This window comes from Bos grunniens, chromosome 5, assembly GCF_055505025.1.
Source record: "Bos grunniens cultivar Pamir isolate PY7600 chromosome 5, Bosgru_T2T1.0, whole genome shotgun sequence".
NCBI lineage: Eukaryota > Metazoa > Chordata > Mammalia > Artiodactyla > Bovidae > Bos > Bos grunniens.
The window spans coordinates 117,107,069-117,132,876 of record NC_141169.1 but is presented as its reverse complement, the minus strand read 5'-3'; the positions used below and the strand labels follow the sequence as shown (position 1 = coordinate 117,132,876).

At 52.6% G+C, this 25,808-nt stretch overlaps 1 protein-coding gene across 28 annotated transcripts; it reads right to left on the bottom strand.

Annotated features, from left to right (window-relative positions):
- Positions 1 to 1,932: 1,932 nt before the first annotated feature.
- SIRAL2 (SIR2 antiphage like 2) lies at positions 1,933 to 25,232 on the bottom strand. 28 transcript variants are annotated; one of them, XM_086403247.1, is made up of 9 exons: positions 25,018 to 25,232; positions 15,250 to 15,362; positions 14,230 to 14,485; positions 10,877 to 11,098; positions 9,301 to 9,429; positions 7,931 to 8,282; positions 5,997 to 6,029; positions 4,234 to 4,317; positions 1,933 to 3,120 (listed from the first exon to the last, which is right to left on the bottom strand). In XM_086403247.1, exons 2-9 carry the CDS (start codon positions 15,294 to 15,296, stop codon positions 3,101 to 3,103), a joined length of 1,143 nt encoding a protein of 380 aa, XP_086259373.1. In that variant the 5' UTR covers positions 15,297 to 15,362; positions 25,018 to 25,232; the 3' UTR covers positions 1,933 to 3,100. The 28 variants fall into 28 exon arrangements, with proteins under 28 accessions (XP_086259373.1, XP_086259387.1, XP_086259381.1 ...); XM_086403261.1 differs by having other exon boundaries at positions 7,978 to 8,282; XM_086403255.1 differs by having other exon boundaries at positions 7,931 to 8,216.
- Positions 25,233 to 25,808: the final 576 nt, after the last annotated feature.

Here is a 25,808-nt window from a genome sequence, read left to right as displayed (position 1 = left end):
AAGTTAAATAAGCAGGGTGACAATATACAGCCTTGAGGAACACAATGTAAATACTATGTAACTAGTTGCTTGTATGCCACAAACTCAAGTACTGGTTTTTGGAACTTTGCAGCATCTTCTTTTCCCAACCGTTTTCCCTTTTTTTGGCCGTATGGTATGGCTTGTGGGACCTTAGTCTCCTGACCAGGGACTGAACCTGGTCCCTGCCGTGGGAGCACAGTCTTAAGCACTGGGCCACCAGGAAATTCCCTTTCCTATTTTCAATCCAGGTTTGGCTGAGTCCACAGATATGCAGCCCAAGGATACAGCGGACCCTCTGTGCACTGTCAGGGATAGGAAAGAAAGTTGCAGTTTTCAATAATAGTACTTCATTTCCATTTAAAAATGGAATTAAACAGTTCTAAGGTACTGGTGGCCGGTGGTCTTGTATTGAAGGCTGCTTTGGGCCCAAGCGCCATTTAACCAAGGAGTGGCCTCCTAAAGTAATGGAATCACTTTTGAACATTATTTCAGGTAAACAAAATGCACTCCGTGCCTAAAAAGTAAAGTCACAAAACACTTGCTTTCTGTTCTCCATCAGCTGGTCCCCAAGAACTGGAGCTAGCAGGTGCCACTGTACTTGTCCTCTGTTCCTTTTTCAGTGGTGGTAGTATCACCTAGACCACCGCCTTCTCCCTTGAAAGACAGCACCGTAACACTGAACTGCCCCTTTGGTGCCACATGAGCTCAGTGTAGACCCTGGTCTCTGCCTGGGCTATTCTCCCATAACGTGGCTCATGGAGTGTCACTGACCCTTCAGAGTACATCACTGTTCTGCTGTAACACAGTATACCCGTACTCCTGAAACCCTCATGCCACGCAGAAGTACACAGTGAGAACCTCAGGGTGATGGGAAACAGCGCCCCCCCCCCAAATAAAGAGACAGGAGCTTAATAAATAGCTGGGTTTACACACACTTAATAGTTAGTACAAAATGTAAAAACGTTTCTAGCTTGAGGCAGCAAACAAAGCCATACTTCGTTACTCCCTGACCCACTCTTTCTCAGAGATGAAATTATGAGTGAGTTGTACTTGTGTGCAGGTGTGCTAAGTCGCTTTAGCCGTGTCTCCTTGGCCCAGTGGACTGCAGCCCGCCAGGCTCCTCTGTCCATGGGATTCTCCAGGTGAGAATACTGGAGGGGGTGCCACGCCCTCTTCCAGGGGACCGTCCCGACCCAGGGGGTAAACCAGAGTCCCCTGCAGCTCCTGCACCGCTGGTGGACTTTACCGCTGAGCCACCAGGGAAGCCCAAGTTATGCTTAGATTGCTTCTTATATATCAATCATGCAGGGATAAATTTTCATTTTAAAGTAAGAATCACAGAAGAACTGACTATAGATACATTGATTCATTATAATAAGGCGGCCTGATTCTCAGTGTGGCGCTCAAAGCTTATCCTGAGCCGGCTCTCCCTTCTCCAGTTTTATATCCTGTTTCATGTTATTTCTATGCTTTAATATTGCTGCGTGCTCAATGGCTAAGTCATGTCCAACTCTTTTTGACCCCATAGACTAGCCCACCAGGCTTCTCTGTCCATGGGATTCTCCAGGCAAGAACACTGGAGTGGGTAGCCACTTCCTTCTCCAGGAGGTCTCCCCGACCCAGGGATCGAATCCGCAGCTCCTGCACTGGCAGGTCATTACCACTGAGCCACCAGGGCAGCCCCACATTGCTGTACCCTGTGTCTGACCAACTTTCATATATGTTGCCCTGGTTGCATTCTGTAAATGCATCAATTTTTTAAAAGCCAACTTAAGATGTTTGCGTTTCAAAAAACACTTAAATATTCCAAGTAATCAATTTCACAATTGAGTGACAATTCAAGGTAAAAATTCTCATTAAATACATGATACCACCTTGTGTCATAACTAAAGAGAAGACAAGCAAACGGAGTTGAAGATAAAATTTTATTTCTGACCAGAGTAACATAAAAGATTTGTTTTCCATGCTTCAAAAAAGAAGGAAACGAAGGTCTTGAGGAGCTCTCTGGCTCCCTCTCACTCCCTACACACCCCAAGCTCCTGTTTCCTGTTGTTCCCTTTCTCTAACCTGTGGGGAGCTCTAACATGGGAGCCTCGACACAGAAGCCACGCAGGGCCAGTGCCAGGGTCATAGAGCAGCTCGGTGGGCACAAGTCCACAGCCTGCCAAATGGCGCGCTGTCCGCCCCGCGTGAGCCCTGACGTTTATAGTGTTCTGACAAGTCTCTGTCAAGTCTTCACTGTGCAAATCCGTGAATATGGGCCGTGGGGAGAGGAGTTTAAAGAGAGAAGAGCAGAAAGGGACCTTACCCCATAGAATAAAGGCTAGGAGAGCTTGGTATTTAAGTTTAAAACTTGGTCTTGTGCTCGACTTAGGATTTGTCAGTTATCTGTAACATGACGCACCTGGACGATGTCCTGTGCTTTTGAAAATGGCTTCTGCCTCTTGGAGACTTCACTTCTTAGTAGTAAGTAGATTTGCCCTTCTTTAAAAAACAAAGTAAGTAAGATTACAGAACTCCAAAGAAGCCCCACAGATGTAGGTGCTCTTTAAACACCACGCTCACTCATTGACTCAGCGCCTCCAGTATCCATTCATTCTTCAGTAGTTAACAATATAACATCTAATTTTTTTTTTCTACAGTAACATGTTTCCACACAAAAATTATAAAATTTAAGTGTCTAGTGTCTTATTTTCTCTTTGGCAACTACTGTTGCCTGGACAGTCTACTCTCCCCCTTGTATTAGAGGAAAAAGACCGCCTGACAAAGGCGCGTCACGCGGGAGCTGGGAACACCAGGAATGTCCCCGCCCACCGCTCTGGTCCCCGAGGCAGCGGTCTCCTCAGTCCTCACACAGGACGCCTGCTGTGTGCGCGCGCCACCTCGCGAGCACTTCAGCACAGTGGACTCCCTCCCCCAGCTTCCGCGGGCACATACCCGCATGGCTCTCGGGGTATTCGATGGTTTAGGATCGAGAGAGCCTGTGTGGAGTTCTCTAACATTTGTCCTCGTTGGGGATGGCACTGTGGTTACAGAAGGCTGGTTTTCAAGTTGCAGCTTTTATTGGTTTTAAAAGATTTCAAGACCCTCCAGCGTCATCTGTTTCAACAAAAAGGAATACCACATTAAAGTTGATCTTAAAAAAGTCTTTGCAATGGGATTTCTGTTTCAGAAACTTTACAATTTTCTTATGTGCTAAAGACTTTGAAAATACCTCCAAAACGGAAACAGTGGCTACTGTCTAAAAATGGCTTTCTGACTTATAAATACCATCAGAGGACAAAATCAGTTATGACATTAGTTTTGCAAAGCTCTGTGGAAATTTCAACCCAGGAATAGGAAGGCCACTCCCCTTCTTAGTGGGCTAGAGGAGGGGCAATTTCAACATATCCAGCGGGAGCCTGCGGACTAGCAGGTCAGCGTGTGTGCATGACGGGGCTGCCTGCAGCTCTGAGAGGATGAACCTGGGTCTCACCCACACACAGCGGGACAAAGCTTTCTGTAAGGAAGACTAGACCGCGTTCTCGACTCGGACAGAGCCGTCTAGCAAGGAGGCTGCTGGTGTGGGCGTGGCATCCCCAAGGAGCCCACCGGCTGGCTTGCCCAGCGCTCTTGAGCAAAGCCCACCAGCCAGTATGCTCTGCTGCCCAACAGACACACACACCACCACTCAGAGGTCGGCCCGGCAGGGGGAGAGCTGTGCACGTGCAGCAGCAGCTTCCCCACGACTGATGTGAACAGTCACCCAGGCCACTCTCGTACACACCAGCAGGTGACTGAGGAGCCCCAGACATGGGGAAACAGCAGCAGCAAAGTGTGCAGGGAAAGACTGTCCCGGAGGGCTGGACACTAAGGGGCATAAATCAGGAGAGTGGCCACCCCTGAGTGCTGAGCGGGTGACTACAAAAGGGAGGAGAGTGGGGTGGGCAGGCTCTTGGCAATGTTTCATTTGAGCAGGAGGTGACTACACGGGTGGATTCATTCACTTTGTGAAAACTCCCTGGGCTGACCATACCCTTCGTGTACTTCCCTCGGGTTTTTCTTTAGAAACACGCTAACTTAGAAGATGTTTAAAGTGGGTCTCCCTGGGCAGCTGGAACAAGATACGCATCGCCCCTTCCCCCCCAGAGCCAAGGGACGCACCGCACGGTGACTGCCAACACCTCCAAGCAAGGCCGACCTGCAGTGGCCCAGAAAGGAGAGGCCGCCTACCTGTATCTGACTGTCTGAGTTTCTTTGAAACTTCAATTCCGTTTTCTTCTAACTTCCTCTTTGCACAGTCCTGGCATGCATTCCCTGAAAGATGAAAACTTTTATTAAAAAGCTTATCTAAGAGTGGTTATCATCGAAAAGAACATGAATAACAAATACTGGCAAGGATGTAGAGAAACGGGAACCTCGTACACAGCTGGTGGGAATCAAGCTAGTGCAGCCACTGTGGAAAACTATCACGCTTTCTCAAAAACGAAAAACAGGACTGCCATTCGATCCAGCAGTCTCCCTCCTGGGTAAATACCCAAAACAACCACCCAAAACTCTTAATGAGAAAAGATGCACGCACCGTAGTGTTCACCGCAGCAGGATGTCAGCTGCCACGACACGGAAGCAAGTGAATGTCAACATATGAAGATAAGAGAATGGTGTGTGTGTGTGCACACGTATATATAAAATGGAATGCTGCTCAGCCATAAAAAAGAAAACTGCTATTTGCAGCAACATGGATGGGCTTCGAGGGCATTATGCTAAGTAAAGTAAGTCAGACAAGTACTGTAGAAAATCACATGGAATTTAGGAAAATATAACTAGTAATACAACCGCAAATCAGATTCACAGATACAAAGGAAAAAGCAGTGGTTACTAGTGGGGAGTGGGGAGGGAAGGACAGTACAGGAGCAGAGGATTAAGGGTTAGGTGTAAAGTAAGCTCTAGGGATGTATGTACGACACCAGATACAGCCAGTATTTTAAAACTATAAATGGAGTTAAACTTAAAAAATGTGAATTCACTATATTGTACGCCTGTAACTTATGTAATATTGTACCACAACTATACTTCAATTGAAGATTTTTATTTAAAAACCACTTATCTATTCTAGAATTCACCCTCCAAGGACCCAGTTTGTAAATCTGATTTTAGTGAAGCACTGACCAACTAATCCCTGTGGTTAGATACAGATGTTTATCAAGCTACTGCTTTTTTCAAGAGAAGTATGGTTCTGGGAATCAAGAGAAAGCAACTAAAACAAATGGGTCCTTTCACACAGAAATAAGTTAGAAACGGAAAGCTGAGTGTAACTGTTTAATAATTCCTAAACCAAAGCCGTCCAGCACTAACCAGTTTCCATGTGTGGCCCTGCTGAGACGGGCAAGGAGCCCACGGCTGCAAGGCCCCTGCTCCACTGACCGGAGAGAAGCCCCTTCTAACCCCACTGACTGACCAAGGTGGGGCAGCCTGGCACAAAATTCACCCGGGGTGAACGCCGGGGCACACCGAGTTCAGTCATAGACTGGCAATTCATAAACGGGCAGAGCTGAGCCCTGTAAGAAGCGTATTCACATTTCCAACAAGTAGTAAATAAATAGAAAAATCTACATGAACACTCAGAACCGTTGCAATTAAAATGTCTGAAGAGGATGAGTCAAAAATTTAATAATACATCGCGGACCAAATGGCATGATACAAATAGACTCTCCAGTCCCGGGGCCTCTGGCTCTCGGACAGGACAGTACTCCTGGCGCCAGCAGGTGGCCCCAGTCTGACAGAGCTGACCGCAGGTGCAGGGCTGTCTTTTTAACCCCTTCATGGTGGCAGGGACCCTCATGAAGGGGCTGCTATTCGTCCTCTCGGAGCGGGGCTGTCCTGACACAACACGGGCTAAGTATTTAATGTGAGAAACACTTCTCTGATTATTTTATAAGTGAGGATAAGAATGTATAAAGAAAAACCAGGCTGGTGAAAATCAAGATCTGCTTTACCCAACAACGTGGTGCTGTCCACTCGATCGGCATCTGGAGAAGAAAGGAAAACAGTGAGCAGAAGCCGCTTGACAGCTCTCCCTCCTCAGGCCATGGTGGAGCTGGGCGAGGCTGGCTCTGAGCTGGGGGCCCTGCCCAGCCTGAGGTGCGCTCACCACGTGGGGCAGCTGGGGCTGACTCCTGACCCTCCTCTCCACCCAGGGCCGACGTGAGGGCTGAACCCACGATGTGCGACGCCCCCGCGCCAGCCGGGCACCATCACAGCTGCCCCCTCCCAGCTGTCACCAGTCCACCTCTTGCACCCAACGGGAGAAACACCTCAAGGCTGTACCCACACATGTGCTTAAAGACACAGTCACAGATTCTAAGTCCAAACGACCTTCAGCCCCTGGCGCCTGTCAAAGCCACTCAGCTGCTAGGGTCTGGGAAAGGGGCCTGAATGGGGACAGGAGTCCCCTGCCAAGAAAGACACACGCGGGAGGGAGCCCCAGGCGAGGTGCTTGGAGGTAGCGGGGGCGGGGAGGCAGAAGCCACTGCCAGCCCCACCTGCGTCGGCAGGCGGGCCTGTGTGGGGCGCCCCGAGGGCACGTCCGACTCTGCTGTCCGTCCAGGGCCCCAGTCCAGCTTCAAAACACCTGGGCAGCTGAGTTGCCTCTCTGAGCTTCTCAGCAGCTCTAAAATCATCTACTTAGTAGCAGTGGATTTGTTGTTTAGGTGCTCAGTCCTGTCTGACTTTGCAACCCAAGCGACTGTACCCTGCAAGATTCCTCTGTCCATAGGATTTCCCAGGCAAGAGTACTGGAGTGGCTTGCCATTTCCTTCTCCAGGAGATCTTCCTGACCCAGGGATCACACCCACACTCCCGCACTGGCACGTAGATTCTCTACCATGGAGTCACCAGGGAAGCCCAGGAGCAGTGGATACTGTGACTAAAAATGAAATAAGGTCAAGGACATATAAGTCACGGCAACGTGCGACATGGCAAGTGTCAGCTCCCGGCTCTTCTCAGTAAAGACCGCCACCCTAGTGACACTGTCATTAATGGAAATTCAACTTAAATTGGCCCGTTTTGCTAATTACTATCAATTCCAAAAAGGCCTAGTGGGAAGAAACTAAGCTGCCAGATCATCCGTGCATCGTGTTCGCGTGATCTTCGAGTTCTCTCGAGTTCATAGCTGGTCATGCCCAGGCAGCTCTGTGGTTAACCCGCTTCCACCACCTGTGGGGGACTGTCTGGTCTCCTATTAGAAGCACATGCGAGCCCACACAGACCTCTCCAGGTCTGCTGTCATCCATGTTTTATGATACAAACTCCAAGCGAGCTGCCCTGATGGCAAGAAGACCAGCTGAACCAGCGCTCACGTATCGTGACAACTCCTGGGAGATGATCGGCTCTCCAGAGGAGGGCCGAGGAGAATTACTTAAAAGGGGTGCTGCCTTCAGCAGAACAGGGAAAAGACGTTATTTGAAAAAAGAAAGAAAGTCTTTGTGGAACTGTTCTGTGCTGCAGCGGCTGTAACTGTTTAACGTGCAGCGTGACGGGATTAAGGTGTGAGACAGCTGCAGGTTGTCAGGGGCACAGCTGGCGGAGCTGGGGGGCAGCTGTCTTTCTCGGTTAAGGTAATCTGAAGCAGGGCATGTCATCTGAAACAGGAATAGACGTGTACAACTATACGCACACTTTAACTAAAAAACTCAATGTACAGACTATGACTACCAAGCCAATAACCCCAGTCTTCTATTTTTAAGTACACAGAAACAGTTTTTTAAAGATAGAAGACTGGTGAATCTAACGGCAGGTAAAATTATTTCTCAATTTTATTTATTTTGTGGCATGTAATTTATGTCTATAAAAAGGGGGAAAATGGAAGAATCCTATTGGTTTTACACATCGAAAAGTGAAAAAGCAAACAAACAAACCAGAAAAGCCGTACCTGGACTTCGCTGTTTGCAGATCTGAGTGGCGAGGTCTTGCACGTACCCTGGAAAGTAGTCGAAGCAGTCCCCGTAGGACACGACCTTGATGCCGTGCAGAAGCATGTCTGCCTGGTGCTTGAAGAAATGGTCCTCGCCCTCCTTGAGCACCAGCATGTAGTGCTCCAGGTCCACCTTGTTCGGCACCGAGTACAGGAAGAGGGCCTGGAAGATCTGGTCGCGCAGCGTCTCCCCGCAGCCCACGAACAGGAAGGACTTGGTGCGGTACAGGCTCTGGAGAACTTCCTGTGAAAGCACCGACGGGAGACTGGGCTCGCCGACCGTGAGCGAGCCCTCCCGGTGCCAAGCCACCTGTGTGCGACACTGAATCGCCGCTGCTCCCTGGCGGGCCTTGCCCGAGAGAGAGCCGCAGAGGAACAAAGTGAGGGAGGCAGGGGGAAGGGAGGGGGCCTCATCCTGGGAGCCAGGGTGTCGGCCAGGCCCCTGGGCGGCGGTGTGCTGCCCACTCCGCCCACCCCACCCCTGCAGCCAGCGCAGCCTCTCAGTTCAAATCCTCCAGAATCACACACAGTTTAGAATGTTCAAAACATACGATAAGGAGATGGAATTTTTTTTTCAGTTATGTGCACACACCTAATCCCTGGAACTGACCTGTCTCAACGAATGGAGGATGGGAACTCCGAGGGGAGGGCCTGGTTTGTGGAGTGAGGGCAGGGGAGCTCGGTGGGGGGGGGGGGGCAGTGATGGTCCCCCGAGGGTGGGCACAGAGGGTCAGGCAGGAGCACAGGCAGGTCGGCACATCACCGACCCAGACACCCAGAGAGGCTCCGTGTCGGCCAGGACTGCCCCTGCCCGCCCACGGCCATGCCAAGGCAGCAGAGGGGCCCAGCCCAACACTTGTCACCACCCCGTGCCCGGGGACAGCAGCCAGACTGTGAGCTCCAGAGCGAGTCACTGAGGACCCCCTTGGCTTCTAAGTGCATAAAAAGTGAGTTCACAGAAAGACACGAGGCAGTTTCGCCACCCCTCGTTTTGTCTATGACATCAAAAAAGCCTTGCAGAGAATGAAATTCGAAAACGAGGTTTGGAAAGAGACTGCTAAGTAGGGAAAGGAAAGGAGGTGCATGGATGGACAGAGAAGAGGAGCAGAAGGGGCGGCGGGAGGAGAGTGTATCGACGGTGGCGGGCCTGCAAGTCGCCCTCAGGAAATGGAGCCATGTCCCGGGGCAAGAGGCTCGCTCGAGTTCATGGAGCCTCTGTTCAAGGTGCCCGAGGGGCAGGAGGCCTGGACCCTGCTCAGTCCACCCACGGCTGGAGGCCCCCGCACAGCCCCAGGGGCACAAGCAGGGCCACGTCAGGGAGGGCGTACCATGACCTCTGGGTCTTGAGTGACGTCTTTATATCCCGAAGGATCCAACACCATCCCGCAGGGGTCGGTGTACAAGCCGTGGATGTGAAGGACCCCATACCTGACGTTCCCCCGTGCCCACTGCAGGACCTGGGAAGCACAAGCGGACACGGGAAGCAGAGACTGAGAGGGGCACCTGGAGAGACTCGTGGTTTCTCAAACCCACCTTGACGTGTAAGTAAGAGAGATGCTTTGATGTATTAGTATCTCTTTAAACCTAAGAGAAATTCAGCTGTTAGGGCTCGTTTTGTCTCATTCTGCTGTATTAAAAAGAACTTATCCATTTAGAGACCAAGACGGTTACACAGAAAATACCTTTAACATTTTATATAATAACAAACGGCTAAGACTGATGACTTCAGGGAGATTATGAAAGCTTTCTGTTCTAAATCACATGTTATATTTTCATTACTGTTAGGCATACACTGATTTTACCCCCTGAAATATATATACATACAGAACAAATAAGTCATCAAGGAGCTCTCTCCTGGCTTCATGTCAAGATACAGAAGGAAGGTCCTAGAGAAGCTGCACGTCATGTACATGCCTTTTATCTTCACACCGGGGACCTGCCCGTCAGTGCGTGAAACTGACCCCTGCAGACCAACCGACACTAGCGGGCAGAGGCACCAGAGCGGGCTCCCTGCCACCTGCAGCTCATTTCTAGAAGCTCCAGGGACCACAGTGAGCAGCCCCATGGACGGGAGCGCATGGCTCAGACGTGGGGACGGGAGCGCGTGGCTCAGACGTGGGGACGGGAGCGTGTGGCTCAGATGTGGAGCGGGCCACTAACGATTCGGGGGAGGGTGCAAACTGGAGCCCCAGCACGAGGCGTCAGCCCGGGGGCCCTTGGGGGCCCTGTGTGAGGAGTGGGGCTGGGACCAACCCCGCGACCCTTGCAGTGAGGGAGGAGCAGGCAGGGATGGTGTAAACCCACAGGCACACACACGCACACCGGAAACACAGCTGATACGATGAATCAACCTCAGTAATAACAGAAATAAAAGCATAAAATGGGCGCCCGTATCCAATGGGAGAAATGCACGGAGTTGGGTTTTTAGCAGCGCCACAGGCTAGCAAGATCAGGAAGATGGATGACCCTCTCACAGCTGCGCTGTGTAAGCGGGGAACCCTTCTGCAGAACACTCAGGTAATTTGTATCATCTGTCTTTAACACAACCATACTCTGACCCTAACATTTTTCTAGGAACTTATAAGAAAGGGTAAGAGTTTCCAGTGTAGCATTGCTTATAATTGTGGCAATACGCTCACAATAATGATAACCTCATCTCGTAATGAAATTCCATGTAAAACCACGCTTCTGAAGACGGCTTCGTGACAGGGAAACACTCACAGTATGGGAGTAAAGGAAAAACTGCACGTACAGACTTGACGCGCATCGCCACGGCAGCACACGACTCACTCGGGCACCCAGACTTTACTCGCATCGCCACGGCAGCACACGACTCACTCGGGCGCCCAGCCTTGACGCGCATCGCCACGGCAGCACAACTCACTCGGGCGCCCCGCCCCGCACCTTGGTCTTGTCCTTCAGGTCCAGCGACTCCATGGGCTTGCTCTGCTGCTGCCCGAAGATCTCCAGCAGGTTGTCGTAGTTGGTGGTGAGGACCATGGTGCCCCGCTCCATCAGGCTCAGGATGGACTGCAGCACCAGCGGGTTCTGGATGTGCCGCTCCAGGTCATCGAAGACCTCCATCAGGCAGTCCTGGAAGAAGTTGGGCTTGGCGTCGCCCGTGCGCTGCAGAGAGGAGGACCGGGGTTACAAGACGTTGTCTCTCCACCACCACCGAGCCCCCAGGCATGAGAGAATAGTCTAGGTGCCAGAGAGACATCTGATGCCTTCAAACTGTGGAGCTGGAGAAGCCTCTTGAGAGTTCCTTGGACTGCAAGGAGATCCAACCAGTCCATCCTAAAGGAGATCAACCTTGAATATTCATTGGAAGGACTGATGCTGAAGCTGAAACTCCAATACTCTGGCCACCTGATGTGAAGAGCTGACTCACTGAAAAAGACGCTGATGCTGGGAAAGATTGAAGGTGGGAAGAGAAGGGGACGACAGAGGATGAGATGGTTGGATGGCATCACCAACTTGATGGACATGAGTTTGAGCAAACTCCGGGAGTTGGTGATGGACAGGGAGGCCTGGCGTGCTACAGTCCATGGGGTAGCAAAGAGTCGGACACAACTGAGCCACTGAACAACAAGAAACACAGTAGTCTTTTTTACAGAAGAAAGAAAACTGCTGACCTCATAGAGTTTATTAAAACTCTGGAGGAGGGAGACTGTGCCAATATGCTAGTGAAATGTCAACAGCAATCAATGCTATCAAAGCAAAGCAGAGAAGAGGGGCTCAGCCCTGTGGGGGAGAAGGTGGCCAGGTCAAAGAGCATCAGGAGGCCCACTGATACAGGACTTTGACCCCAGAGCCGAGGAAGAGGTGGCTCTGGAGAGGGCACGCCCAGCAGGGATGAGCCCGAGCGAGGGCGCCTGGCACAGGTGGGGTCAGACGGGTGACCCGGAACGACACCCTGTGGGCCCCACAGACTTCAGGGAGGCCTGGGCTCTCCCTCCTCGGGAGCCACAGGGGCCCAGGCTGGCGGCGGGCATCCGGTGAGGGACAGTGTATCACGCTGCCGGTGCTGCAGAGCCCCCAGGACCAGGAGCGGGACAGGCCCGGGATGCAGCGCGCAGGTCGGGGGGCCGTGAGCAGAGCTGCTCGGTGGAGCCGCCGGGCAGGACGGGGAGGCGCGCGGACCCCTGAAGAACAGTTTGGGGTGCTGGGCGAGGAGGCCCGCATGACCTCAGGGCGCCCCAGCCAGCCCGGGCCTGCGGCATGCATGCACGAGCATCCACAGGACCCACCGCCCTCCAGACTGTGCCGGTCCCCCAGCTCGGGCTCCCGCTGCCAGACGCTCTGATCCCCGCCCCCGTTTCCACAGGCCTGCCCTCAGGGAGCCCCACTCCTCCACGCTCTTGTGTGAGTGTTCCCCTCCTTCTCCCCTGAGAACCGGCTTCCACGTCCCTGGCACCTCACTTCTGATCGGTGAGGACCTGGCGGACCCCGCTCACTGCCGTGTCTCTCAGCTGCACGTGTCGCAGCGCACGTGGGTTCACGCCCAGCGACCTTTCCTGCACCACAGTGTCTGCATGCCTCCGTCACCTCCTCCGGGGACCTCCACACCCCGAACCATAGCAGGATCAACAGCCAGCCTCTTTCCAGAAGTCCTCCACCTGCCCGACTCAGCACCCCGGCTCCCAGGAGGCTTCGCCCCACCAGGACCCACCACCACTAACCCCATCTCTCACTCCCCCGTTGGCCTATCCCACCGCGCAGCTCAGACTCCACAGGGTGTCATGACCTGAAGTTACTCCTGAAAACGCCTGCAACTTCCCGGCCCTTCCCGGCTCCACTGGAATCCCCAGGCAGAACTCCACCCCCAAGAAAACCGACTCCCCACTCATTCCACGTCCCTGCTCCCAACCAGCTGATCACGGGAGAACACCACCTCTCTGACTGGCCTTACTTTAACTCTTTATGGAAGTGCTCAAAAATCACAAAGGAGTAGAAAGGAGAAAGCCCCAAACACTCATCTCCCTTAATGAACCTTGCATCAGACCTGCCCCTCTCTGAGGGGACGCCCTCGCCCGAGGCCCCAGGCCCGCCCACAGCCCCCCGGCCCTGCCCCGGCCCAGCAGCCCTGCCCCTCTCCCTGCCGAGGGGCCCCGGGACGGCAGACTACTTTGGGCTCTGCGGGTGAGGAGCTCTGCGGCCGGTACTCGGCTGTCCGAAAGCATGAACGCAGCCCTAGACAATACATAAATGGACGCAGAAGCTGCTTTACTCAAACCAGCAGGAGCCACCCGCCCATGATGTGAGCTGCCCCGCGTTTATCACCGCACCCACACCTGGCACCATCACCCAGCTGAAGCACTTCCCAGACTCTGGTAAAGCCACCTACGGCCACAGGGCAAATTCTGGCTGATGCCGCGACGTGACTGGCCTGTGGCACGTCAGACCCCGCAAGGAAGGACGCACGGCCCTTCTCCCCTCCCCTCCGCCGGAACGCTGACGTCACTTAGGCAGGAGTCGGGCAGCCAGCCTTGGGCACGAGGTGGAGGCCGCACAGGCGGGCAGCAGGGCAGCCTGTGCCCATCCCAGGTTTTCACGTGAGAACGTAAATGCCATCGGAGTCAAGCCGCGCACTTTCTCTGGGTACTAGCTTTTCTCCTCTGTGAATCTTCCTATATCTGTCCGCCCCAAAGGAGACAACGGCTACACTTCTTCAGACGTGGAAGAAACACTCCTCGGACACCGGGCCCCGGCCACGTCCTCCACTCTGAGGGCAGCCTGTTCGGGATGACCCGGCCGCGCCCTGTGGGACCTCCCCCTTCTGCACCAGCCCAACTGGCTCCAGGCACCACTCAGCGAGCGCGCGCCCCTACGCCAACCTCCCTTCCTTGCTGGGTCCTTTCCTGAGGAGACAAAGATGCTCTGTCCTCTCAGTGACACTCTGGGGATGCACCTGTCGTGTGAGGAGTCGAGGGTGGCCTGCTTAGGCCCAAGGAGAGCTGGCGGCCACGCCCCACACTGCACCAGGACGAGGTCACTGGGCCGGTCCCCAGAGCAGCCCGCTGACCTCCCTGGGACGAGCTCCCTCACCAGGCTCTATCTGACGTGGACTGTCTTCAGGGCCCACACGGTGCCTGGGACCCCCATTTAAAGGGACGCTATTCTGATGAACTGAAGGACTACTGGCTCGTGAGCCCAACTTGTGGAGACATTTAAGCCCCGGACTCCCGGTTTACCAGCCTGGCCCTGAGCCAAGCTGCCCCAGAGAGTCCGGAAGCACTGACCTGGAAAGCACTTACCGGGGACATCTTCCGGATGAGGTCATGGGCGACCACCAGCAGGTCCCCGTCCTTGGTCACCTTTCTGCGGAACTCGGCCACGTCTCCGGGGTGCAGCACCTCCAGCTGCTCGGCGGCCTCGATCACGGCCTCGATGCAGCTCCTCCAGGAACACAGGGCAGGGATCCCCGGGGCAACTGCCGCGCTGACGCCAGTCCCAATGACCAGGAGCAGCTCCTGGGGCTGTTTCCGGATGAGGCTTTTTAAAAACTTTCTGCTTAAAAACAAGGGAGGGGAAGAATGAAAGCCAGCAGGGAGCACAGCTACCGCAAGGGCGACACTGGAGCCCACGAGCATCCGTGAGGGGGCGGGTCCAACATAGCCCGCGCTGGACACACGCCTTGCGCCGCCACACTAACCACAGGACGAGCCTGTGCGCTGCTCTTCATGTTCATCTCCCTTTCTGTGCGTCCCTCTCCCTGGCTCCATCCTCATTCCGTGAGGGACGTGGGGACTGTCTTGTCCATCTCGAGTCCCCGGGATGTTGATGAGAGTGATACGTGTGTGTAAACAAAGAAGCTCAGCAATTTAAATTCCTTTAAGACTGCCAAGAGCTTGTAAATACAAACTGTGATGATAAACGATCCCTGGTTACAGGGACAGGAAAGAAAATCCCTGGCAAAATGCAGGTCCTCCACGACCCACTCCCCGGCAAGCACTTCCTCCTGCGTTACTTCACGGAGGCACCATCTGCCCATTTATCGTCAGAGATTTCTTTCCTGCAAAGCACGACACCTCCAGCCTAGAGGTGAGCCTCTGATGCCCTGCTGCTTGGTGCGGCGGCCAGGTGACAGCGGCCCCTCGGGCAGGAGGAGAGCTGTCTCCTGGGACGCTTCTTACATTGATGCAAAGGCCCCTGAGGCCATCTCCCGACCCAGTGTTACTGGCCCCCGCGGTAAGCCGCTAAGTACTAAGTAACACACGAGGAGATTTGCGGTGGGGGCTGTACACCGGTGTGAAGGTGCAGTCGACGTCATTTACCTTGATTTTTGTTCACTTCTATTTGTTGTCTTTTCCACTGAATCCATCTGTGAGTCCTAAAGAGATTCAGAGGCAACTTCTACTTCCCAGATGAAAGTCCCTTCATCAGTACCCTGGAAGAGAGATGAGGCTGGAATTAAAATCAAAGGTCCCAGAGCTCTCTCTAAATCAGAATTACTGAAAACCATCACATACAAAATTGGAGAAGGCAATGGCACCCCACTCCAGTACTCTTGCCTGGAAAATCCCATGGATGGAGGAGCCTGGTAGGCTACAGTCCATGGGGTTGCTAGGAGTCGGACACAACTGAGCGACTTCACTTTCACTTTTCACTTTCATGCACTGGAGAAGGAAATTGCAACCCACTCCAGTGTTCTTGCCTGGAGAATCCCAGGGATGGAGGAGCCTGGCAGGCTGCCGTCTATGGGGTCGCACAGAGTCGGACAGGACTGAAGCGACTTAGCAGCAGCAGCAGCATCACATACAAAAACACAATCCAAAACGGTTCCTAAGCCCCCACTCCTAATCCTGTGACTTATGAGGCCAGGCGCCCCGAAGCCCAACTCTGGAGGGAGAAGACAGGAAAGGGAGCGCAGGAGAAGGAGGCGGCGCAACGGCCAAGGGCCGGGGCTTTGCATTGTTCCTTCACCACTCTGCTCCAGGACCACTTCTGGGGACACGGACACCAGGGGCTTATCACAGGAGGGAAGACACGCCAGAGGACAACAAAGCAAGCCACACAGGTCCCCAGGATGACCCTCGCTCTCGGAGGCACCGAGAGGTTTACTGAGACATTCCAGGACACGCCAACAAGTCTTCCAAGACACCAGGTCTCCGCCTGGACACACTGAAACCCAGTCCAAAGGAATAGTCTGAGTCCAAGGTCAACTCTTAATTTACATAAAACAGGACTCTCAAACCAGCTAGGTCTGTCTCTATTGCCAATCTCCATATTCTACCACCTTTCCAGAATCATATTGCCTCCACCAATTCTATACCTAATATTTACTGTAAAGAAGGAAATACACAGAAAAATAAAGATTAAAACACCCATAATGCTACCACCTACAAGCACTGACTGTTAGCATTTGTATAGTTCCCTCTAGATTTTTTACTTTAACATGTTTAGATCGTTCGAGACCATAGGTCATATCTTACTTTTTCATGCATTTTAATAAAAGCATTTCTTTATGTTACTCAAAACTATTCATAAAGAGAAAAAACTAAAGGGAAAAAAATAAGAAAAAAAAACTGTTCATAAATACAAGTGTTACAGCAACATGCGTGAATTTCTATCCTACTGCGAGGCCATCAGGCACTTCATCCACCACCCCCTCTCCCAGTTCCCCGCCAAGGCAGGACATCACTGGAGCTCTATGACAACCACCTTTGCACACAAAGCTTTTATCTACTTTGAAATGATTTATTTAGGAGAGATTTCTGACAAGCAGAATTGCTGAGCTGCAGCATATGAACCCTGTAAAATATCTCAGCACATGCTGCCAAAATGCTCTCCAGAAAAGTGGTCAGCAGAACGCCTAAGCGCCTGCTGGGCAAAGCCCAACTAGCACTAACCGAAAACCACCTTTCCACATGTGTAATCTTTTCTCCTCCCTCCTCATTCAGAACTGGGTCACTGAAAATGATTTTCAAGGAAACAAGGCTTAACTAGTCTAGGAGCATCCTTAGACTTTAAAGAGGATCATAAGAATATCCCCTGAAATGGACACAGGCCTGTGTAGGGTCCTGTGGGCATCCCTCCCCCCGCCCCGACCCCCAGCCCGGGGGAGAGGGCGCCAGGGGCCTTCCCTAGATGCTGGGGCGGGCCTGCCGGCGAGCTCAGCACTGCCCCCTGGCACCCGCCCCCGTGCCCGGGCGCTGCTGGGCCCTAACTCCTCCCGAGTCGTCGGAGGTCAGCTCGGTCCGTTTTTGTTTTCGCCACTAGATATTTTCTCAGGAAAGGAGAAATACTGAGCTTTCCTACTGTGCCTGATAATCCCAAGTATAGGTGACCTTGGGCCCCAGCCTGGCGATTTCAGTGACTGGCCTAGCTCTTCACCAATCCTCAGTGTAAACAGCTACACAACAGGAAACGTTGCTAACAGACCAAGTTCTGCAAGCTCGGGAACCTCTCAGAGGAAAAGTACTCTGGACTTAAACTCGAGTCAGAGAGCTCGGGCACCGCAAAGGCTTTCCAACCTCCTCCCTCAGGAGGGAGCTCAGGGTCCTTTCCGCTCCATCCTATGAGAGGAGTCAATATGAGACCCTCACCGGCTGATGAACCTACGCCACATCGCCACCTGGGATGGAGTCTTTTATCTCACCCTGCTCTACACGACAGTTTAGAATATTGTCTAATATTCTAGACAGTACCCAGACTGCAGAAGTCACATGCCCTAAACTCTCGCCACTGTGAAGAGCTTTAGAAATCTCTCTCATTCTTTCGATCATTGTTCAGCTGCTTTTGATGCTCCTTTATATGTATGCTCATAGGTACAAACTGAAAACCTAAATACTACACGTACACTTCTGCAAAAGAGTGTGAACAAATTACACTTTTGTGGACTGGATTTAACTCCAAAATGAAGTGATTTCCAAGTTTTCCTAGAGAACAAACCATCGCTGCGGGCACTGAGTGCTTCTGTAACAGGCGAGGGCTGGTGCTCCTGGGTGGCCGGCTGCTGGCTTAGGTGCTCAGACCTCGCCCTCCTCCTAGAGGAGGAGGTGATGCAGGCCTGGAACCAGCTCCCCAGCACGTCCAGGCAGATGAGCCTCCAGACACGAACGCTGACGGCTACCTTTAAGGATCACACCCACTAACACAGGAAGTACCCGATCACATTAAATCTCAACACAATAACTATGCAGTGATGAACTGCATAGCTGCCCATATTTAGACATTCACAGTTCATTGTAACACTGCATGTTTAAAGACATTACCTCATTTCCTGTTCTTTCAGCAGCAGGATTATCAGAGCCAAACCCCACAGTGACTAGAAAGTACCCCAGTCTCGCCTTGTTTCTAAACCCAGGGCCAAGCAGGAGATCTCTGCAGCACTGAGTACCCGGATCCTAGAAGTCTCCACAGGACGGCGAGCCTCTGGCACTCCACCCCCAACCCCAGCACCATTCTCTAAACCCATCAGCTTCCAGGCGACGACAGTAACAAAAGCCTCCGAGACCTTTCAGAAGCCGCGTCTCTCGGTTCCCCTGGTGACCGTGTCGTCACCGCAGTTTGCAGGCCCAAAGCCCAGTCATCACAGCAACCCACTCCTTTTTACAAGGACCTAACAGCGTTTTCTGAGAGCAAAATCTGGCCCCAACACAGATCTGTATAAGCAGTTCCTGTCCTTTTTAGCCAAAGTCATGAATAGAATTTTGAATAGGATATTTTCTGCTTAAATTTGAGATTACGAGCATTTTATGAATGAACTTCAGAGTAGTCAGAGACTGCCTTACTCGTTGAATGCCTATGTTCCACCCTAAATAAATGATCATCTGAGTCTAACGCAAAACGCAACAAACTACACACACCACACCAGTTCCTTAGAGCTAGCAGAGCAAACCCCGCTTCCCAGCCCCTAACTCCACGTGCCGGAGGGTTAACCCTCGCCTCACTGCGCCCCCGGTCCCCTGGCCCTGGTACAGTCAGCCCCTCGCACTGACGCCAGGTTGGTCATATGACTTCTTTGGCCGACGGGATGTCGGCAAACAAGCAAGCAGGTATGTGACAAGCACGCTGACGCCGGAGCCTGCTCTCCTGGAGTGGAACTCAGCCTCGTGCAACCCGGTCTAGCCTCCAGGACAGCTACCAGTGGAGAGCACCACCAGCTGGGCCAGCCAGAGTCCAGCTGAACCTGGCCCAGGGGCTGAGCCCTCAAACACTCATTCCCGCACACCCCACTCCATACATCGCCAGAAAGAGGAGAGGGACGGGCAGAAGACAAGAGTACCAAGATAAAGAGAGAAACGAAAAAAAAGCATGAATCAGTGAGTGAACGAGTCACAGTTTTGAGGGGGAGGGAGAAAATGCTTGTCAAGAACAGTATTTTATTACAAGTTGTTGTTTTAGTTGATCAGTCGTGTCCGACTCTGGGACCCCATGGACTGCAGCCCACCAGGCTCTTCTATCTACGGGATTCTCCAGCCACGAATAGTGGGGTGGGTTGCCATTCCATTCTCCAGGGGATCTTCCTGACCCAGGGACAGAACTGTGTCTCCTACACTGGCAGGCAGATTCTTTACCACTGAGCCCCCAGGGAAGCCCTTTATTACAAGTAGCATAATAAAAAACTTAAAATCACTTTCTATGACAAATTACACCTTCGCTCAAGTGCAAACCATGTAATAGAAGTTTCAAATCTGTGGGATCCTGAAAAATATCCTTAGCAAAAGTCAATTTCTTTCTATAAATGAATTATCACATGGCTCTTGAGCAGTATAAAGGAGCGGAGATAAGCGGGCATGTGGTAAACATGTACTCAGAATACATTCCTCTTACACAGCAAGGGACGGAACATCGCAAATATTCATGAAAATCTCTAAATGTTGGCTTTCAACTCTTGTTCCCAATCCATAGGGCGATGGAATAAGATGCCCCCAGAATTTGTGGGAAAAAGTCACGCCCCTTTGACTACTAACAACTTGATTCAGATGAAGGCCTGAACAGGCAGCGCAGCAAGCTCTTACGCTCAACATCCCCGCTTGCTCCTGTTATCCAAGGAACCCACGCTGAGGAGTGACTTCAACGCCTGCTGCCCTCAGGGGACAGGAGACCTGGAAATGACAGCTGAGGCCCTGTGTGGTTCCTAAAGACTGGAATGTCCTTACAGGAGGCAAAACCCGGTGACTACACCCAGGCGGGTCTGCAGGCCTCCAGCCACCAAGCAAGCCCTTCCTGTCAGCAGCTGGCAGACCACCTGCCTCACCTGGCTGTTAGCATCCCCAGGCCCTTCAGTCTAATGTGACTCCCACAGACTGCCTTTTTCGCAGCAATCTGGTTCCCCCAGCTGACCTGGGAGGGGGCCACAGAAGCAGAAGTCACTGGGCAACAAGAGGAAGTTTTCAAGTACTAATGGATTATCTGGAATCTGCCTGACAGGTTATTCCTGGCAAGTTTGATTGGCCTAATTAGGTTCACCTGAGCTGAAAACGAGCTGCAAAAGGACAGAAACCAAGCTTCCAGAACCGCAAAGGAGAGGCCTGCCCTGAAACCAAAACGCCCAGGGCCACAGTGGAGAAAACAGGGTCTGGAGACCAGAAGCACCACCCTCTCTGAACCTGTTTCCAAACCTGTCGAAAGGGAATGCCATCATCCCCATCACTGACTGGCTCCTCCTGAAGATTTTAAGCGAGCCAAGGACCCGAAAGGCACTTAACCTGAAGACGTTTATCTACCACTGTCGCCACAAGGGCAGCCAGCTTCTCTCCCTCACATCAGCAGGCTTTCACTTTAACACTACTTCCCCACAACTACATACTCATCTAACCTGGACTCTGGTGAAACTTGACCGCTTGACCTAGCCATAGTGAGAGGTCTCCAGGATGAGCTGTTTTTCCCCCAAGTTTCAGGAAATACAAAACCTCAATTTGAAAACACGCTACTTAACCAAACGCTTTTTATTCAGTCGACATAAACTGCAGCGGAAAAAAAATTCTTATTCTGTAGTGATTGAAACGTGTCCGTTTGCTTCTTGAAAGCAACTCCAGAGTAGCCTGGGCTCATCTGCTCAAACCAAGAAAACAACAAAACCCACCGCTAACGAAAAATGTACAGGTCACCGTTTAGTTCAAAAAGCAGCACTAATTATTGACACCTTCTACACCTGTTAGATCTGAGGGCAAACACTAAGCGCTTACAAGCACGATCTCATTCAAAGCTCCCCATGACCCTGTGACGTGGCTCTTATTACCTCTCACCTGGCCAAGGCTGACGGTAAATCCTTTCAAGAGGCCAACCACCAGGATAAATGCAGTCGTCCCAGCTTTCTCCAAACATCAGTGCAGCTCAGACGGCAAACAAATACACCTGCCCTTTTACTAGGAAAACACTAGCTGCCAACAGCTGAAGTGTTCGCCAACAGTCTGTCCATCGGATATGACACGCTGTACAACTCAAAGAGATATGTTACTCAATAATCAGCCAATAATGGTAAAAACGTACCGGTACAGAGGCTAAAGGCGTGCTGAACCACCAGCATTTACCCATCCCAAGAGGGATAAAAGATGTTCTATTAATAGAAAGTAAACCTCCAGTGAAATCTAAAATTATAGAACTGCAGAGCTGGAGGAGTCTTAAAGGTTCTGGGATGTCAAATACCCTACTTTACAAATGTGAAAATTGAGACTGAGAGACAGTGTCTTGGTAAAGGTCCCCCCGGAAGTCAGGGGACAAGCTATACTCACTCCTGGCCCAAGCCCCATAATCCTGCCACTATCCCAGGCTCCACCTGGTCCACTGTGACCCCCAGAAGTTCATATAAGGCACTAATCTGTAGCTCTTTTTACCATCAAACCTTTACAAATATCAGGGCTTCCTTGGTGGCTCAGATGGTAAAGAAATCTGCCTGTAATGCAGGAGATTCTAGTCGGATCCCTGGGTCAGGAAGATCCTCCAGAGAAGGAAATGGCAACCCACTCCAGTGTTCTTGCCTGGAGACTCCCATGGACAGAGGAGCCTGGCGGGCTGCAAAGAGTTGGACACGACTGAACAACAAACATTGCCACTTTACAAATTTCAAACCACACAGCGTGGCTGGTCTACAGGTTCACCTGTTTCCTTGCTCCATTCATTCTCCAGGAATGCTGAAGGAAACAGCCACCATCAGGAAAATTGAGAGGCAGCAAGAAGCGGCCTCAGGGAAAACAACCAGCTCACAAGAGTTCTGTTGGGTCCCTGCCTGTGGCTTATCACGCAATTGTCTGTGTTAACTTTAGCAGAGACAGATAAGGAGGGCTCAGCCAGGAAACAAAGCCACCTCTGGAGAGGACTTCACTCTCCAGGGAAAGAGACCTTGAGGCTCTTTGCGGGAGGAAGTAGGATCCAGCACGCAGAGTCCAGTCCTGACAACTGAGTGTACCGGCTGAACGACTTCAAATAGGGGTCAGTTACTCCGCCCCTCTGAGCTGTGTATTTCCTTTATCTTATATCTCAGGGTTGCTGGAACATGAAAAAAGCTAACATTTAAACTAGCAAAGCCTACGACAGTGTGATTCCCCTACACCCCATGCAGGCAGTGGGTATTCTTCCTGGGTTTTTTCAATTAAAATTAAATAACAGTTAAATTCAGTTCCTCAGTGACACTAGTCTCATTTTAAGTTCTTAAACTCCACGCAACTCCATGTGTCGAGTTTACTGGAGGGCACGAACACAGAACATCTTTATCATCACAGAGACTTCTATTATCATACTGGGAGAGTCTCCCTGCCCCTCACGCAAGTCCAGACCTCCACAAACAAAAGTCATGTGCCTTTCTCTTTTAAATCGCTCTCTAATCCACACTCTCTGCCACATCTTGCGGTCCTCTCAACTTGTCTAGACTTCTGACAGCTACCCTGCTTCCGGTTTCAGCCCCTCCAGTCCCAGTTTCCAAAGTGACGCTTCTGACACAACACATCTGAACTCTCAGGACCCCCAAGCCCAGCTAATAAACCAAATCCGCAATCTGGTTCCATTCCTGAGACCCAGCCTCTCCTCCCTGCCCCCCCATCCACTGTGCCCCATGTCCATCTCCTGCGTGGAGGCTGGACTCACCCTAACAAACAGACAGTCACCCTGATGAAGTCCTAGGTGACCTATAGGCAGAAGGACCAAACCTCCTCTAAAAAGACTAACAAGTTTCCAACGCCAGTCCCCAGGCAGAAAACTGGGGGCTGAAACTGCAAAGAGCAGGACCGGTCTTTGGGTCTAGACCTGATGAAGCCAGCCATGCGTGAGGTCCTCGCCGGCAACACCCTGGTCCAGGTCACCTCCCACCTTTCCCGTGGTCTTGCTCCCTCCAACCAATTCTCCGGCACCAGACCCAGCGACTGTTCAAAAACACAAAATCTATCTTCACTCTGCTCCTCAAACCCCTCGATGGCTCCCTACTCCTTTCCAGTACCAAATCCTCTCTGCTGTGCTGAGTTGCCTCAATCATGTGTGACTGTGACCCCATGGACTGCAGCCTGCCAGGCTCCTCTGTCCAAGGAATTCTGCAGGCAAGAACACTGGAGTTGGTTGCCATTCCCTTCTCCAGGGGATCCTCCTGACCAAAGGACTGAAGCCGGGTCTCCTGCCTTGCAGGCAGATTTACCACTGAGCCACCGGGGAAGCCCCAGATCCTCCTGCTTTGGTCCTGACCCCCTTGGCCCACCTCTTTCCTGCCCCTCCCCATCGCACTCTAAGCTTCCCAATTTCCTCCATTCTGGTCTCCCCTACTCCAAACACCTCCCTCACTCCTTTTGCACTGATCAACGCCCACTTTCCTTCAGCTTTGAGCTGGTCTACAACGCACTCAGGGGGACAGTGAAAGCAGTAATTCAGGAAAGGGCCAAGGGCATGGGGCCTCAGGAAACAAAGCTGGATTCTTCCCATTTCAGATTCTAACTGCTTGAGGACCTTGTTCATTAAGGTCTTATTCCTCCAGTCAGAGGCTTCCCTGGGGGCACAGTGGCAAAGAACCCACCTGCCAAGCAATAGACTCAGGCTCGACCCCTGGGTGGGGAAAATCCCCTGGAGAAGGGAATGCCACCCACTCAGGTTACTCTTGCCTGGGAAATCCTACAGACAGAGGAGCCTGGTGGGCTAGTCCAGGGGGCTGCCAAGAGTCAGAATCGACTTAGCAACTAAACCACCACCACCTTTATCTTGATCCACCCCAAGCCCCTCACCTACTTAGCTCTGCCTCCCTCCACAACACATCTGTTCTCTAGGTGCTTCTGTGGGGCCATATGAGCCTCGGCAAAGAGCATTAAAAGTTAAACACTGTCCTGCTTTGGCCTCAGTGCAACAGTCAACACAGTGCAAGCGCTACAGCCCCTGCCGGGCCACAAAGGGTCATCGGATGACTCATTATACACCTCTACTTCTTTTACATTAAGAATTACAAAAACCCGGGAACTCTTTCACAGATGCCCGATGGGTCCACAGACCGCAGGTTTGAGAAGCCCAGACTCCAGATCTGCGTGGACAGGGTGCCAAAAGGAACTGAACCTCAAGGGCAGGTGGTGGAGGATGGGGACGGCAGTCTAGGAATACGGTGGTGGTGGGGGGGGGGCTAGGGAGAGACGGCATGGGGGGTGGGGGGTGGGGTAGCTTCACGGCCCAGCGGGGTTCTGAAAAGGCCTGGGGAAGGGAAAGTCAGGGACAGTCGCTGGGGTCCTGAAGGAACCTGGGGAGGTTTCTGGAACTCAGGATCCTCGGGGGTCCCGGGACCCTGAAGCGGCGGCAGGGCCTCAGGGAGTCTGGATGGGTAGAGTCCTGAAGGATTTCGGGCGAGGACTCTGAAAAGTGTAGGACAAGAGGTGACCGGCAACCCCCAACAGGGACTCGGGGGCCAGGGGCGTCTGGAGGGGCCGGGGCGGATCCCGGGGGGTCTTCGGGGCTGGGGTTCCTGAGAGAAGGGTTGGGGGTGGGTCTTGGGCACCGAGGTTCGTCGGGGTCCTTCAGGCGGCCGTGGATCCCGAGAGTGGCCGGGGGATCTGGAGGGGCAGAGACGGGTCCTGAGGGTCTCGAGGGGGCCTCTCTCCACTCGGCACCCCCGGGCCGCCCCCCGCCAGTGAGCTCACCCCACGGCGCCTCCTCCGGCTCAGCGGGTCCAAGTCTCAGGGGGCTCCGGGCGGCCTCGCGCTGGGGTCGCCTGGCTGAAGGCGGTCTGCGGGGAGGGCGACAGCGCGCGCGCCGGAGCCGGAGCCGGAGCCGGAGCCGAAGCCGAAGTCGAAGTCGGAATGGGAGGCGGAGCTGGAGAAATCAACGCCGCGCCGCCCTCAGGCGCGACTCCAACGGAGGCCGGCCGCAGCGCGGCCGCAAAACCTTCCCCCGCGCGCCCGCCCCCGCCGCGCGAAGGTTCCGCCCCGAAACCAACGGCCCGGGAGCCGCAGGCCCCGCCCCCTGGAGGCCCCGCCCCCACCTTTGGCTCAGGCGCGGTCGAGTTAGTCGTATCCAACCCTTCTCGACCTCATGGACTGCAGCACGCCAGGCCTCCCTGTCCACCGCCAACTCCCGGAGTTTACTCAAACTCATGTCCATTGAGTCGGTGATGCCATCCAACCATCTCATCCTCTGTCGTCTCCCCTTCTCCTCCCGCCTTCAATCTTTCCCAGCATCAGGATCTTTTCAAATGAGTCAGTTCTTCAAATCAGGTGGCCAAAGTATTGGAGTTTCAACTTCAGCATCAGTCCTTTCAATGAATAGTCAGGACTGATTTCCTTTAGGATGGACTGGTTGGGTCTCGTTGCAGTCCAAGGGACTCTCAAGAGTCTTCTCCAATACCACAGTTCAAAAGCATCAATTCTTCACCGCTCAGCTTTCTTTATAGTCCAACTCTCACTTCCATACATGACTACTGGAAAAACCATAG

What these genes read in the sequence shown, in the direction of transcription:
- SIRAL2 (XM_086403247.1), bottom strand. Translation starts at nt 15,296, where the DNA reads ATGGATTCAGTGGAAAAGACAACAAATAGAAGTGAACAAAAATCAAG. An exon ending in CTCAAGACCCAGAGGTCATG is followed by an intron (nt 8,283 to 9,300) that starts GTACGCCCTCCC and finishes TGTCGCACACAG; the next exon opens with GTGGCTTGGCACCGGGAGGG. An exon ending in ACTCAGACAGTCAGATACAG is followed by an intron (nt 3,121 to 4,233) that starts GTAGGCGGCCTC and finishes TTGTTGAAACAG; the next exon opens with ATGACGCTGGAGGGTCTTGA.